General features: G+C 40.3%; 1 protein-coding gene across 1 annotated transcript in view; it reads right to left on the reverse strand.

Moving 5' to 3' along the window:
* The window catches only part of syne1a (spectrin repeat containing, nuclear envelope 1a), a 187,184-nt gene that overhangs the window by 83,131 nt on the left and 87,802 nt on the right, over positions 1 to 16,251 (reverse strand). Inside the window, 10 exon segments of the mRNA XM_042503721.1 lie at positions 36 to 301; positions 453 to 629; positions 1,474 to 1,599; positions 1,914 to 2,060; positions 3,788 to 3,964; positions 5,290 to 5,457; positions 5,744 to 5,896; positions 6,966 to 7,292; positions 11,809 to 11,979; positions 14,908 to 15,063. Of these exon segments, the coding sequence (XP_042359655.1) occupies positions 36 to 301; positions 453 to 629; positions 1,474 to 1,599; positions 1,914 to 2,060; positions 3,788 to 3,964; positions 5,290 to 5,457; positions 5,744 to 5,896; positions 6,966 to 7,292; positions 11,809 to 11,979; positions 14,908 to 15,063 (1,868 nt within the window).

The raw sequence follows: 16,251 nt of genomic DNA on the forward strand, positions 1-16,251 counted from the left end.
ATTAAAAAGCAGTCTGCTGAAAAGAAGCTCGATACCTGGCGAGGTAGTCCCATTCTCTGGAAACTTGGTGGAAGAGTTCCTCCACAGCAACAACAATCTCCTGGTACTCCCCACTTCGCTGCATGTCCTCCCCCCGCTGGGATTCCAGCTCTTCTGCCCGCTGGCCGAGGTCCATCCAGCTTCTCCTCATTCTCCTTATCTCCTCCAGGGCAGGAGAGACCTGTCCGTCTGTCAGCCGACTGACGGCTTCATTCAAACGGGTTACCTCAGACTGTCTCTCCCTAATCTGCTGAAGGAATTCCTGTAGGAAAGATAATGGATTTTCACAGCCACACTGAACTTCAGTTTTAGTTTAATTACTTCAATACAACAATGCAGTGTTGTTCTATAAAGAACTCACAAAACAATAAAAGAAAAATCATCTGTCGTCAGCACACAAAGCAAACACAGACCTGTGCCTTGTCCAGCTGGTTCTGTGCGATCTTCGGCTCCAGCTCTGCAGGTCTCCTAACGAGATTCTGAAGTTGTTGCTCTGTTTCTCTCAGCTGGACCTCCAGATCTGCCTTCTGCTCCTCAACGTCCCTCCAGCTGTCTGCTACCTCCTCACAAAGCATCATACGCTCCTCAATCTAGACACAAAAACAAAGGAATCAATTCATTATCAAGTATTTTGCCAAATAATGTATTCTTTTTTCCTTTTTTTTTAGTTTTTTAAATATAAGCGCTTGCTAAAATAATAATCTCAAACTTTTTCGTTTAAACAAATGTTTGTTCAGTCACTATATTTTACCAAATGTGGTAGCACAATGGTGACTGAGCCCTTGGCCTCCTGATGGAAGTACTGCAATATTTAGATATTTGCAGTATTGTGAACTGTGTGTCGAGAGTGACATTTGCAGGAAAAATGCTGTATTAGGTTACTGCTAATGCAGATCCAATATTTTCTACTGCTGCAGCTTCACATTAAAAACCTAAAGGCTTGACAAAACATGATTAAATTTAATTATGGAGTCACAGGCATTGCAGTGTATTTTTCAGTGAGCTTAGCACTTACAGCTATCACACATCAAAAACATGTCTATAAAACTAGATGACCGTCATTTTGGCATTTTCTAAAAGCGGATCAGTTTGAAATATAGCAGGGAGAGATGGAACCAGAAGCAGCTGTTAGAGGCTGCACACCTTCAGCTAAGCAAGGTAATCAATCCCTTTCACTGTACCCTGCTGTCCGCAGACTCGTACTGTGTCCAGTATAAGATCAGATCATTTCTGCTGGCAGAATGATGGAAAAAGGCAGATTATTGACTGAATTCTTTATTAAAACAACTGACATTTGTTTAACTGCTTCCAAATGTCTGTGACCTGTAGTATTAAACCGCTTTTGCTGTTACCATGGTAACCATGGCAACCACAGATGTCCCCAAATCTACGGGGACTGATATCTTCGAGATTGCCACTGTAAAGTTGACTGACCTGCAGTTTGACCTGCTGGATAGCTGCTGCAGTCCCCCTGACCCTCGGCTCAGACAGGTCACATGCTGAGCACACAAGCTGGAGGTACGTGCTTGCTTGTTCCTGGAGAGCCCGCTCCTGCTTCACCTGCCAAAAAAAAAAAAAAAAAAAAAAAAAAAAAAGGTTTATTATGACCCTATGCTTTTATTGGCAGATAATATAATTCCTTCAGGATAATTCAGGATTAAAGCATAACATACTTTGCCCACACTCTAGTCCCCATCCAAAATGCAATTGAGCAAACTGTGCACGAGATTGCAGAATGGAAGCCATGTATATGTATACTATCAGATACTGATCATTTCAGGCAACAACAATATGTTTAAAAGGCAGGCAACTAATCAGAGATAATTACGTCCATTTTACCTAAAACTCTTGGGAATAGGTTGTGGCCTACTGACCTGCTGTAGCGCCTCCTCCAGGCTGAGAGGAGGATGTGCAGGAGGCTCTGGTTCCTCTGAGACAGAAGTCAACCATGTCTGACACTGCTTCAGTGTGTCTTGGAGACTCACATGTCTCTGTAACTCATGGTCCAGACTCTGATACACCTGAGGACATGGGCAGATACATTTCAGTGCTATCGAGTGCCCCAGGATGACATTTTTCTTTTGGCCAGCCAGGTTGTTAGCTTCTCCCTGGTTCCCTTGTCAAAAAGCCTATGGGATTTTTCCATTAGATTTTGAATTATTGCAGAGAATAAGCTCTGTGGCTAACAAAATTGTATGATACTTACATGTTTTGTTCAGCAAGATAATCTTCACAAATGAACACCTTTTTCAGGATTTTTGAAACATGAATGCAACCACCAGAAGTAAAAAGCTATGGTTAGGCTATAACGGACTACACAGTAGTAGGGTCGCCACCGCTACAAAGCTGTAAAGCTATGTTTGGTGCAATTTGATGTGATGCTGTTCTGTAGTCTCGTTAAGCCACTTGTTAGCAACCACCTTTTTAAGACACATAAAATCAAGTGGGGTATTTACTGATATATTTTTTGTTTTTGACAAAACATGAAAGTCTCTTAAGCATATGTTAACCACAGACCTTATTTAAGACTTCTAACCAAAAACCCATTCAGAAGACCCACTGACTTTGCGATGAGGGAACTAGAGGAGCTAAAATGCTATCATTTCCGGTTTGTAGGACTCATTACTGGAGTTCTCTATACACATGAACTGAACACAAAAATATTCTGCAAAACACAGACATGAAATAAGACTATATATACTGTATATATACAGTATATACAGTATATACTATATACTGTAAATACTGCAGGTAAAGACTGTTGGACTGCACAGTTCTGAAGCCGGTAAAACATGGCCAAACACAAAAACACATTAAATGATAAAACCCTGAACAAGTAGGCAGTTATGCAGTGTTGTATTTGACAGGTGTTGAATGTAGAGGCGTCCATGCCCTCCAGGGGAGAGCGAAACAGCAAGGTCTGATTGACAGAGTTAATATGAGAGCCCGAAAGAGAGAAAGAAGGGGGGGGGCGTATTGGCAAACTGCCCAGTGTATTTGGCGAAGGCTAGAAGTTTGGCACGGTGGCAAGTGGCAGGCAGGATATTAGAGCTGTGTTGTGCTGGGACGCAGTTGGCAGCCATCGTAACACTGGAGGCGCAGTTGTAGAGAAGCCAGCAGTGTAGTGGTAAAGTGTGGCTGGATCACACAATGCCAGATTGGATGTGCGAGCGCTGGTGGAGGTGGTGTCTTGGGAGGTGAGCTATGATGACAGAGTAGAGGTTGCCAAAATGACAGAGTGGGCCTGGAGTAGAGGGCTCGCCAGATCTACTGAATAGTGGTGTGTGACCATTTTTGGCACAGGCATGAAAAAGTGGAGTTGACAGGGGATATACAGAGATTAATATGGGGAGATTGAGTTAGTGATTTTGGCTGGTGGGGTCTGTCTGAGTATGGCTGCTTTTGAGCTGTACTTTGGCAGCCTTAATTGGTCGTGCCCTCTACACTGGCACTAAAGGGCTGTCTTGAGAGATGGGTTTAAGTGTCAGAATGGGTTAGGATTAAGAGGATGCTAGGCTGTTGGAATATTAATAGCACCAATATGTAGAATGTGTGTGTGTGTGTGTCTGTGTATACATGTGTGGTTGCATTTGCAAATGTGCACGCATCCAATGCACCGATATGTCTAACATGTCGTACATTATAAATGTGTGAGAACCATTTCACTACTTATATTAATACAAAATACATCTCAGCCCCCCCCCCGCATCCCCTCCCTCCCTCTTTACATCTCCTCCTCCTCACTCACTCTCTGCGCTGTGCTACAGATGGCAGAGTAGCTGTCTCTGGTGCCTTGCTGGTGAGCTTGGACCTGCTGTCTCAGCCTGCTCTGCACGCGGTCACTGCAGCCTTGTACCAGGTGGTCTCCTCGCTCCTTCAGCCCTGCCAAGCGATCCTCGAAGCCCGCTATTTCCTCCATGATGGCCTGTGGAGGACAAAGTTACAATGTAGGATCATGTTGGAAAGAGTCTCCAGTGGAGGCGTATTACAGCGTCTGTCCACCCGTCAATGACACAGGAGGTCAGAGCAGACTGGTACCACACAGTGAGGTCTCGTGACATTAGACTGGCCTGAATGGATGAACTTGAAAGAAGATTTTCATGGATTATGGATTAAACCATTATGTTAACTCACATAATTTTTCCACAAATGTATTGTTTCTGTTAATTAATTTTATCCCATGTTATTGTAACTGTGAACAGCTGTGTAAAACTGAGAAAACTGTGGATATCAGGCACTAATAACATTGGTAAAGTCAGCAGCAGAACTGATACTAATGATTAATAATTTATAACCATATTGTATGATTTAAGCTTCCCAGGGTTGGGTTAGTAATAATTATTAAACAAAACAGTAACAGCTAAATCATGCAGTTAGGGATACCTAAAGATCTCCTCAACAAAGGTAACTATACTAAATTTAACTGGTGTTCATTCATTTTAATTACACCAACACTCAGATGACACCTTGAATCCAATAATTAAGCAAATACAGAGGTTGGTAGAAACCTGCTACAAGAAATGCACTTCGGTGAGATATTAGTTTATTTAGAGAAAGCATCGATTTCATGTTTCTTTTTTTGATTATATTTTTGAACCAGTAATCTGCTTTTTACTTTACTACATTTGCCATTTATACCATCGTTACAATTGGGAGAATAATTAAAGCGTACCTTCGCAATCTGACTTCCTTCACTAAAATGAGAACCCAGTTTTTCTAAGAAAAAGAGCATTTATTTCGATATGAATGAACAATTGTTAAATTAAGCACAATCATTGTGTTTGGCACTCTGTAGCTCCGATAGTGTGGTGCTCTGATTAAACCAACAGTACTAAACTATAATCCCAAAGCACTCTGATGAATTTACTAACTGTCCAGGTTGTGCCAGAGAGCACTCATTACATTAACGGTCATTGTAGCAAACTTTATAGAGCAAAGATGAACATATTTCCACAAACAACATTTGAGTTATAGTATGTATACCCTAAAAATATTAAAATGGAAAATAATTTGTACTTTGAGTATTTTATCATTTAGATACTGGGTGGGTGGGTTTTTGAAATAGTAATTTTTAGTTATACTTAAGTCATTTTTATGAAAGTAATTGTATTTTATCTTGAATATAGATTTTCTTGAGGAACAAACTAGGAAAAATTGAGCACATTTTAATCAAGACTCAACGCTCAAGCTGTATTGTATGCTATATACTGTGGAAACAACAGCCAAAAATCAAGAGATGTGATTGGTTACCTTGTGTCTGGCCAGCTGTTGAGTGGCTGCCTCCAGGCTGCCACCCACAGTGGGATCAGGAGTCACCATCCTGCTGGACATCTGGAGCAGCCAGCGCTCCACTTCCTGGAGCTCGCTGTGGTACGCTTCCTGTTCCTTCACCTGGCCTTCCAGATTCTCCACATGGGCCTGGACAGCACAATGCATATAGTGTGAGTAAAAACACATTCAAGTTATACTGGCTACAAACACCTTCCTGAAACAGTTACATGCTCTTTATCAATGTCAGATTTATTCTAAAGACTTAATATCTGTTTTAAAAAAGGAATTTTCTGTATTACTTAACAGTTGCATATAATCAACAAGTGTATGAAGGGGTCATATCCTTTGTTTCAATTCATCTGCCCCTGAATGAAAAGAGCATTTACTTTCTCCACTCTATCAAAAATAGTTTAATCTGAGCACAGGTTCTCACCGTAGCAGTATGACAGAGTTCAGTGTAGTCTCTTTGCATTCTGTTCATTTTGTCTCTGATGGAGGGGTAGTGGACGGAGGCCAGCAGAGCATCTCCTTTCTCCACCACTGACCTGATGGATCCATCATGGGACTGAACCATCTGCAAGAGAGCCTGGGGACACAGACAGATGACATGTGTCTTTAGCAGAGTTTCACCAACAATTGTACAGACCTGGCCAGACCAGGCTAAAAATAATGCCAAATAACCAAGTTTCCCCTATAGTCATTCTGCAGCAGTTCACAGCAGTGAGTCTGAGAATGAGGCTATGTGTCCGTGTGGTTAGTTCACATGAGCGAAATAACAGCTGAACAGCCCAGTGTCTGTTTTCTAAACTGCTAAAGTCAGTTCAACAGGTTAAGTCAAGATAACTGTTTAAAAACAGGCTCTGTAGTAAACAACTCGCTAACATGCTGACAGATACAGTTTTTTGATGTTTTTACCTGTGCATTTTATGAGGAGTGAGCACTGCTCTTAACTCCATTTATAAAATAGCTGTTTGAGTGCTACATTGCTAGCATGCTAGTAGGCATTGCAACCAGTCATGTGGTAACTTTGGAGACAATTTGGGCTTGTTTGCACGGATTCATTTGGCATGCAGTTAACATTCCAGTCCTAATTTTGTTTAAGGAAAATTCACCTTCTGGCATTTGCTCCTTGTGTTCTTCATCACTGGTTTGATAGGAGCAAATAATTGGAGTAACTGGCAAATGTGCGGCGGTGTGGTAGAATGAGGGTACAGTACCTAAGTGCATGTGAGTATGGTTTATGGAGTTTCTACTGTCGTATTGGATCACTGCTTAATATTAAAGGATTACACAGTGTTTTTTTTCTTGTTTTTTTGTTGTGTTTTTTTTTTTTACATTTTTTAGCTAATTTCCAACCAATGGATTGGACTTTTGTATTGGTTAAAAGCAATGGTATTCACAGTACAATTGTCTGCAGTTATGGAGAGTATATATATATAGTCTATTTATGTGTGTGTGTGTGTATATATGTTATATATATATATATATATATATATATATATATTATATATACTGTATATGTTAGTCTATTTAGCTAATAGTGTTCAGTTAAGTCTTGCTGCTATCCACCAGTGCAAATGTACATATTATACTCATGATTTCAATTAAATACAGTACAGACAGAAGGTTGAGATAGGACATCGTTGCTACTTTACCTTGTGTTTAGCAAGCAGTGCTCTTCGTTGGTACAGTTCAGCCTTGGGCTCCACAGGGGAGCTCAGCAGAGCCCGGGTCTCCACCAGCCACTGGGCCTGAGCCTTATAACGGTCCTGGAACTCCTTAGCTAGCAGTAAGGCCCGCTGTAGAAAACTGTGCTCCTGCCTCAAGCAACCTGCCAGCTCCTCCAACTGGGCAAGGCGAGCCTCTACCTCAGCTCCCAAACTCTCAGCTCCAGCCTCGTCCAGGAAGCCTGCTGCCTGCTCGGCCCGCTCCCTCAATGATTTCAGGAAACTGTGACCGTGTTGGAGCTCTGACTGGAGAGTCTGGGTGACAGAGAGAGCAGAAATACAACTCAGCATGGATGCTGCTACACTGTTATTACCATTACTTTATACTGAATGACCTTCAATCAGGGTGTTTTTACACACTGCAGAGTTAGAGAAAAATACTGCTTCTGTGTTCTGATGAACCAAACCCGCAGCATATATGTACTCAAGGTTAGGGAATCCTACTATCATAGCTTCCATGACTTTGAGGTCAACATTCAAACATAATATCACTGATTTCTTTCTCCTTCACCTCCAGTGCCACCCAGACCAGCCTGGCAATGTGTTTGAAAGGCTTTGAACCCATCAGGTAGGCTGACACCTGCACGGTGAGATGTGGAGTAGATTTGGAGGTCATGTTGTGGAGAAACCACAGTGAATAATATGAAAGGAGGACCCAATTATAAGGACCCTTAACAGGCAGCAGTAGCTGCGGGGGTTTCCAGGGCAACCACAACACACCACACACACACAGACCTTCACTCGATGGGACGCCATCTAGCTTTCATCATCAGTCTATTATTGCTTGAGTGGAGAGTAGCTTCACACTGCAACAACCCCAGACCTCCAGCTACTGCAGCTGATAATAAAATATAACAAGACCTGTGTCTGTGCACACACGTCCATGTTTGCTGCTAAATATGAAGCTCCAGGCATTTTCATCATTTCAGACACAATGGTGATGTCCCTGCCTTTTGACCTTAATAGAAAACACTCAATGTATCCCAATTCCAAACCATTCTATCTGATTAACTGGACCTCAACAAGGAAGGCAGTAATTGCTATTTGCAGAAGATTTAGTTCCATATGGCTCATTATTTTCACTTCACATTGAAACATCTGCTCTCCTTCTTAGCGGCACTACTGGTGGTCCACATGTTGAGTCAAACTTGCAAGATTAGCACTTTATACACACTTCTCCAGAATCTGGTTTGGTCAAAATAGTACATTTACATCCACAACTGTCCGTTGAACCATTCAAACCTCCAAATGATCTTAATTTTTATTTAAATCTTGTTTTTTTAAATCATCACTATCAATTATAATTTTTATAAACTATTATTATAGCTTTTTATCATTTTGTCATATTTAAAATAAATGGCCTTATTTTATTGTTGGAAAAAAATCTCTTGGCTTTTTAATATTTTTTTGGATGAGAACACAGTTTCTTCTTCGTTATTATGAGGCTAATTGAAAAATGAATAAAGATATTGCTGAGGAAAAAAAAGCACCTTAATGTTCTGACAAGGACAAAATAGTATTCAATGGTCTCACAATCTGTCTTTGGATGAAATAAGTCACTGATGGAAGTCTGGAAACCTGTTTATTCTCAAATCATTGAGTAGTACTAATGCTTTGATACAGTAGTAGACAGTACATTCTGGTGAACATTATATATGAGGTCCTGAACACAGTGTGCCCTTTATGCTCTAAACTATCTTGAGGCATGTCAGCCCCAATTATCTATGTCAAGTGTCTTGTGCACTCTCTGTAAATGACTCTGTTCCTTATTCTGCATCAGCTCGCAGGCTCTATTATCTACTGAACTACATCTTCTGTGGCACTGACAACCATGTTCATCAGTTAAATAATCTACTAACCGAGGGAAGACATCACTAAGGTGACCCTGTGAGCAGCAGTTAGCTCTACTACCAATGTCTCTTAGTGTTGAATGTGCAGTATGATTGCACTGCAGCACAGAAACATCATATAGTATCTGCAAAGGCAGAAGTCTTGTTATAATGATTTAGCCAGAGCTGTAAAGTAACCAGGTTGTTCTCATGTACTGTTTGTACACATACCTAGGAAAAGTAATGCACCACAATTAATGTATAACCCATGTAATCGGGACCTAATCTAAAGCATGAAACTTCACTTTCATAAACCTAAAGATGCCGAACTATGTTTCTGTTCCTTAACCTAACCTATGTAACTTTACTTTAATTATGTAACGTTCATTCATGGGGCACTAATTCCTTTGTGTGCGCATTTTTATAAGATATCATCCTAACTGTTGTATAATGGTATGTTGAAAGAACAATTTTATCTATTTTAGTGGTATTCGTAATGATAAATAACAAATAAAAAAATAAACATGGGCTTGTTTAAATGTATCTTTTAGGGAAAAAACCTTGTGTGTCTGCTTAAGAAAGCACAGGGACCTGGAGAAAAAATGACCTTGAACATTAAATAAATGCCAGCGAAATTATAAATATGGAAGGAGACTGAGGCGCGGGGCGCTTAATTAGGAAGCCAAACCCTTTTCTTTTTAGCATTTTGCCATGTATACAATTTTTGTTGGAGCAGGTAAGTTGAGGATGCTTTTTGAAGAAAACCATGAAAGAAAGAACTCTATATAACTAAATATATAACAACTGATATATTTTTAAAAAAATAAATCAAAGTGTTAAGATACACTTGATGGGGACCGAGTCAGGTTAAGTGTGAAAAATTAGGAATTGTATGATTTGAATGTCACATGTTGTTAGATGATAGCCAGTGGGCTCTATTACATTTTGGCCAAAACGTTTTGGCTGTCCACACAAACTGATTACCTGCCATTCAAACTTGATCAATACTATTCAGACCACAAACAAACTACAAATGGAAACCAGAACACTTCTCAGACCAAAATCTTGTCCCATAGCCTACAGATAATGAATAAATATGCAGAATATGTTTATAAAGATTACCAGCTTTATAATAATAATTTTTAAAAAAAACAAAGCATGGAAATCTGACTTTTTACACCTTAGACCTTTAAAATACCCAACCATCAAAATTGCCCAAATTACGGTGAAAAATGATGGCTTCTGAAATGTATGTCTTACTAAGGTACATTAAACTTTAATTTTCCAAGATCTTAATGGAGTTACAGCACCTTTGATAGCAATGGTAAATTTGATCATGTTTGGGTACATCTTTTAAAATATAGAAATGGTGGAAATAGGTGCCTGTAATGTGTTAGGGTAGGAAGTCTCATATATTTATTTTAGTTTACTTTCTTTAATTAATCAAAGGGACACTATATGTAGTATGTTGTTGCTGTTGTTTGGTTGTTTTTGTTGGTTTTTTTTTTGGTTTTTTTTTAAGATGATTGTATTAGGTTGAATCGTCTGTATCTTTCCTCATATGATGTCTGATTAACTTAAACTTAAATTAGAAAAAAAGTTACAGCACATTTCTAGCTAACAGGGGCCAACACAGCGATATGACTCATACTTTTACAGTTACAACTCAGAATCAAATGAAGCCTAAATCCAGCTAATGGCCCTTGACACAGCTATTGACTACTGGTCTTTGTGTCAATGCATAATCATCCCAGCTCACTGAAAAGCTCTGCAGCTCTCACTACGGGAGGATGAGTAAGTGATGGAGCACTCGCATATTATCTGCAGTGCTGGAAGGACACATGTGGTGACAGCATGTCCTCAGTCCCTATGCAGAGACAGAGCATCGATCCCAGACAGGGATTACTGCAAAGCCCACACCAGATGATGTATTGTAAACGTCTACGTGTGTGTCTGTAAATCTGGATCTGTGTGTGTGTGAAGAGGACAAAGAGAGACGAGATGTAGTGATATATAGAGAAAGATAGTGAAAAAATGGGTGAAATCACGGAGGATTCATAGGTTGGATAGTTTGCTGCAGCTTGTTAGTTTGTGCTCTGGATAGGTTTTGTAGAATGAAGCGAGTGTTAGTGGGCAGAAATGTGTGTGTGCGTGTGTGCGTGTGTGTGTGTGTGTGTGTGTGTGTGTGTGTGTGTGTGATGTGAAGCGGTAAGGGCACTGCATCAATTACAGTGTCTGTGCCAGCAGGATCCTGACACCGGCGCTTCTTCATCCTCTACTTCACAGTGGGAGGTCTTTCCCTGCTACCACGCTTCCTCTAAAGCGGCACCCGCTTTGTCTTCATAAAGAGCCGATCGATACACACAAACTATTCCAATTTTCTACACACTCGATATGAACTATGCCAGGTAAACGATGGTGGTTATTTTCTTTTTATTGCAGTCTGTGCATGTTGGAGCAGGGCTACTTTACTCCAATGTCCATTTGACAAAACGTGGACTAAGACAAACTGTTACAATTATGCAAAAACAGTTTGTAGAGCTCTATCCAAATATTATAGGTACACTGAATGCTTTGAAAGCGTCATGCATATTTTACTGGCCAAGCATATTATGGCTGCCAAAGAAATCTGTACACTTGATGTTTTTAACAGGTACCGTATGTTGCTTGGCAGAAAACAAGATTGCACAAGGACATTTTTGCTGGCTTGGATATTGAACTCATATGAGTTTCTGCTCAAATTCTCCACTAGTAACAGGAGTCTTGCTAACTCATCAGTTTGCTGTGGTAATACCCAATGTCTGGGCTGATTTATTGCAACCTGTTCAGGGCAGTGTATTAAGCACCGTACTGCACCTTGGATCTAAATGCCTCACTGGTTGTGACTGTGACACCGTCTAACCACACGAGTACAGAACAGATTTATGTAAATAAATCAATACCTCTAGTTTTTTCATTTTCTTCTCCATGGCGACCCGGTCCAGAGGTTCAGAACTGTCAGTTAATGCTGAGAAGCTTTTCTGAGTGGAGCTGAGCCAGTCAGTGAAGGACACACAAAGGTTTTCTGCCTCTTCGATGCTCTTCAGCTCCTCCTGAAGCTGCTTGATGGTGTCCTGAAATATGAATGGATGGAAGATCAGGAGTAAAGTTTGGCAAATATAGATTTTTTTAAAGGATAGTAATAATAATAATAATAATAATAATATCTTGGATTTATATAGCGGCTTTTATGGGAACCAATGAAGCTTTACAAAAACACTATATAAGACATGGATGAACTAACTAAATATGATATAAATGCAATAATTACTGTATAATACAGACTAGTATTGCATAGCCAGACCCATCTAGCATTGTTTCAGTGCTGGAGAAATGGCTATATCCATCATAATTCTACGCTAAGGGGGAAAAAAATGACCTGGATTGTTTGTAATACTTAAAAACCAATCACAGTCACCTTGAGCAGCATCAAGTCCAGGATGCAGAAACAGTGCCCTTGCAAAATAGTGTTGGGAGGGATTTTTTTTCCAAATTTATTAGTATGAACATAGAGTTGAATTACAATCACTTTAACAACTGCTGCCATTTCGTTTCATAGGATAAAATTGTTGGTAAGACTGTATTTGGTCAGGGGAAATATTCAGGAAACATGATCTTTATCTCTTTCTTTTAGCCTGTGAGACCTGTGCCTCAGCTGTCTTACTTTGGCCACCAAGGACCAAAAGCTCTCTGATCAACCATCAAAACAGAAAATATCCGTTTCTCTCCCCCTCATTCATGTGCCGAATGTCAATAGCTTCACTACAAGGTGAAGAGGGCTTTTATGTTTTTTGATGCATTATCCACTTGACTGAGATTTTGAGTCAATAACACCATGAGGACGGAGAGGGTTTCTTGCAGGTTTGACACATTATTCACTCAACTTGCAAATCCTGTGGTGAGAAGCTCCAATTAACGGATAGTGCTGAGTGCACACCTTTTCTGACTAGACAGAGGTAACAGCTTCCCACCTCAAACCCATATGGCCCCCACTTCACACAGTATAATTACAGGCATCCTTGGTATGAGAGGGATGTCATGTGTCTGCATACGTATGTGCCGCCATGACTGGAAGTTTATTCATGCTTGAGTCAATTCTGAGAGTGGAAGGAAGGGGTGTGGGTATAACGGAGACAGAGGAACAAAGTGAGGGAGTGAGGGAGATGCACACACATGCACAAAAACTCAGACGTGTTACTGAAGGTGTAAAAATCAATGTAGCGCAGGCAAAGCTTTTCCACTCCTGGTGCCGGGTGTGAGATTGCCTTGTGTAGCGTTTAATTACAGCCTTAGCCCCAGACCAGAGGAGCCCCATTGATTTTCCTTTAGTCCCCCCCAGAGGAGCAGACAAATAGAGAGGCTGGATCTGAGTATACAGAGCAACACAAGCTGGGCTCACAGGCAAAACTCTCAAAGCTACTTCAATGGGGTGTTACAGAAACAAAGTCCAAACTCTCACTGGAGCATATTCCATGGTGAGAGATAACCATGTGTGAGAAGCCCACTGCGGGCGGAAACCCCAACGGCAATACACACACAGCCTCACATTTACTTTATTCATCACTGAGACAGTGGAACATAAAAGGGATTACACCTAAACCAAACCCATTAAGGCTTTATGTTTTAACCCATGAAGACAGGTAGGTATTGTCCAGGATTTTTTTTCTGGTGGACAGAAATTTAAAGGTATACAACACAGAAATTGTTGGTTGCTGTTTGTAAACAGATTCGCTAGTGAATGTGAAAGCCAACCCAAGCTTTGCCCGTTAGCTATGCCTTGCTATATTTGCAGGGTTTTTTGTTGGGTTTTTTGTTGTGCTGTGTTCACTATTTTCATTGCTTTCTCTTGGATGTTTGCAGCTTACAGTTTGGCACCTGGTTGCTATGTTTTTTTTAATATAGCAAAATAAGGAGAAAGTATAAAAAAAAAAAAAAAAATACAGGCAGAGGGCAGAGGCTCTGCAGAATACTCGCTACTCCCTTGAAAAAACCTGTATAGTACACCTTTAAATATTGTAGTGTGTCTGGACTTCGTGACCACCTGAAGCAATTTACAACCCTAATATACAGTCATAATTAAATTAGTATTGTTTAGCGTGGGTTCTACAGGGGTTAGGTGTGACAGCTGATGTCACAGTGACTTCGAAATGCTAAACTTTTTCAAGAGATAAAGTCACGCAAATACATTTACATTGGTAAGTTTCAGTTGTTTTGAAATAATTGAAGGAGTGGGTTGTTGGCATAAGAGAAGGCTGAATAGATGATTAGTAGACTGTTATCTACAGATATTTCTAACCCAACAAACAGTCTAAGCTGCTTTCACACTGCCGCACGGTAACTTGCTGCCTCAAGTCATTTCAGTGAGGGGAGGGCGGCAGAGCAGAAGCAATTTTGAACACAACTGTAGAGGTATGAAGCGGTTGCAATCAAGCTGAACACACAAAGATTTTGCTCTGCCGTGCTAAATTCACTGTGTTGAACGTCTGCTGATAGCAGCCTGGCTTTGGCCAGTAAAATAAAGGGGTGCGAGTACTGAGGAAGATCAAAAAGACAAGCTAAAGTCTAAAGGAACTTAACAGGGAGAGAATAAAAATTTAATAAAAACTTTGCTTGGAATTAAATTTCCATCGCCTATCACATAGCTCACTTGCACTTCACTTCAATGATGTTCACCAAATCTCTGTGATCACAAACCTGAACCATGGCAGCAGCAGCTGCTTCTTTATGGACTAAATATCTCGCCAGCACATAAATGGGAACCTTGTAACTCTTTATCTTGCTGCAAAGAAAATTACACTTCTCCTCCTACACTTCACTCCATACCTCTTGATGATGAAGTGCTTTACCAGATAAAGTAGGTCCTCCTTACAATTTAACATAATAAAACTTATTTGGTAAGAACTTATTCTTGTTGAAAATAACAAATGAGCATTTGCGAAACTCAACAGAGTAAAGATATGATATATGAATAATTGAACAGCAGACAGTAGAAAGTGCCTCACCTGTATGTTGAGCAGCAGGGAATGGTAGCGGGCAGTGAGCTGGGTGGCAGTAACACTGATACGACTGCTGATGTAGGTTTCCTCCAGAACCTGCTGGGCCAGAGAGGAGAGGCCATCGACTTCTCCCTGCCGTGCAAGCACTGCCTCAAGGCACCCCTGTTCAGAGGGGACACAGAGAAATGTATAATTAGCATCATGTTTGTGAAATCCAGTCAAAAATATTCAGGACATAACTGTAAATTATGTTTTTTTTAATGACATAAAAGGGCAAACGGGTGAAAAAGAAACAAGAAAATAGCCAGTGAAATCACAAACAAGATATAAGGTCAAGGTGTCTGTCTGTGTGTGTGCGTGTGTGTGTGTGTGTGTGTGTGTGTGTGTGCGTGTGCGTGCGCGCATCCCTCTAAATGTGGGGAAGGAAAAATACTGAGACTGTCTGACATCCTGACACTGGCAGGAAGCGTGCTCCAAGGGAGGCGGCCCAGGCGTCGCCTGCTGTTTTTCTCCAAAAGCATGTTGTGAGTTGAGTGTATGCATTAGTAGGGAAAGTCATCTACTGTATAGTGCCCCAAAATGCCCTGTGATGCTTCATAACTTTTATTTTGAAAGGCACAACTGTATTATTGGCTTGGATATTGATGTGGCTGAGTTTTAACAATGTAGATTTGCAGAGTCAATTTTAGTTTCTTTAAAGGACTAAATAACTTCTTTGCTACTTGGGGCCTGCACTTAGTATTTAAAAAAGGGTGAGCTAGTTGGTATTGTTCATGTTGTCTAAAATATTAAATTAAAATAACTGTGTGGTCTACAGCATAACCTAATGTTAGAGCTGACTGATGTTATTTGTTACGGTATGCGCATACCAATGAAAGAAAAAAGGATATCTGCAGTAAATATTAAAAGAGGGAATAATATTAATAAGGAAAGAAAGAAAAATACCAATAAATAAGCAGGAAAAAGTGTTTACAATACAATAAGAATACATTACCATTATGAATGTACCATTATGAACTATGACACAAGAGGGACTGTATGAAGTCAGTGTATCACCTGCAGTATGTGTCGGTCACTACATCAGTTTGAAGAAGCAGGCAGGAGTACTGGCACAGAAGCTAAGCACTGCACTGTTCATAGATGGTCAAGTGTGTGGCCATTTTCTCTGAAACATTTGTATTTTATTGCATGTGCTGTAATGTATTGTATTGTAATGTATTGTATGCAATGCATCTTATAAGTAGGTAGAGTACTGTTTTTAATGCATTTTAATTATTGTAGTGGTCATGTCACCTACCCCAGAGACTACAGTTGAAAGTTAGCCAACTAACTAACTAATATTATTTACAG

The sequence above is a fragment of the Plectropomus leopardus genome, chromosome 16 (assembly GCF_008729295.1).
Source record: "Plectropomus leopardus isolate mb chromosome 16, YSFRI_Pleo_2.0, whole genome shotgun sequence".
NCBI classification, from domain to species: Eukaryota; Metazoa; Chordata; class Actinopteri; order Perciformes; family Serranidae; genus Plectropomus; species Plectropomus leopardus.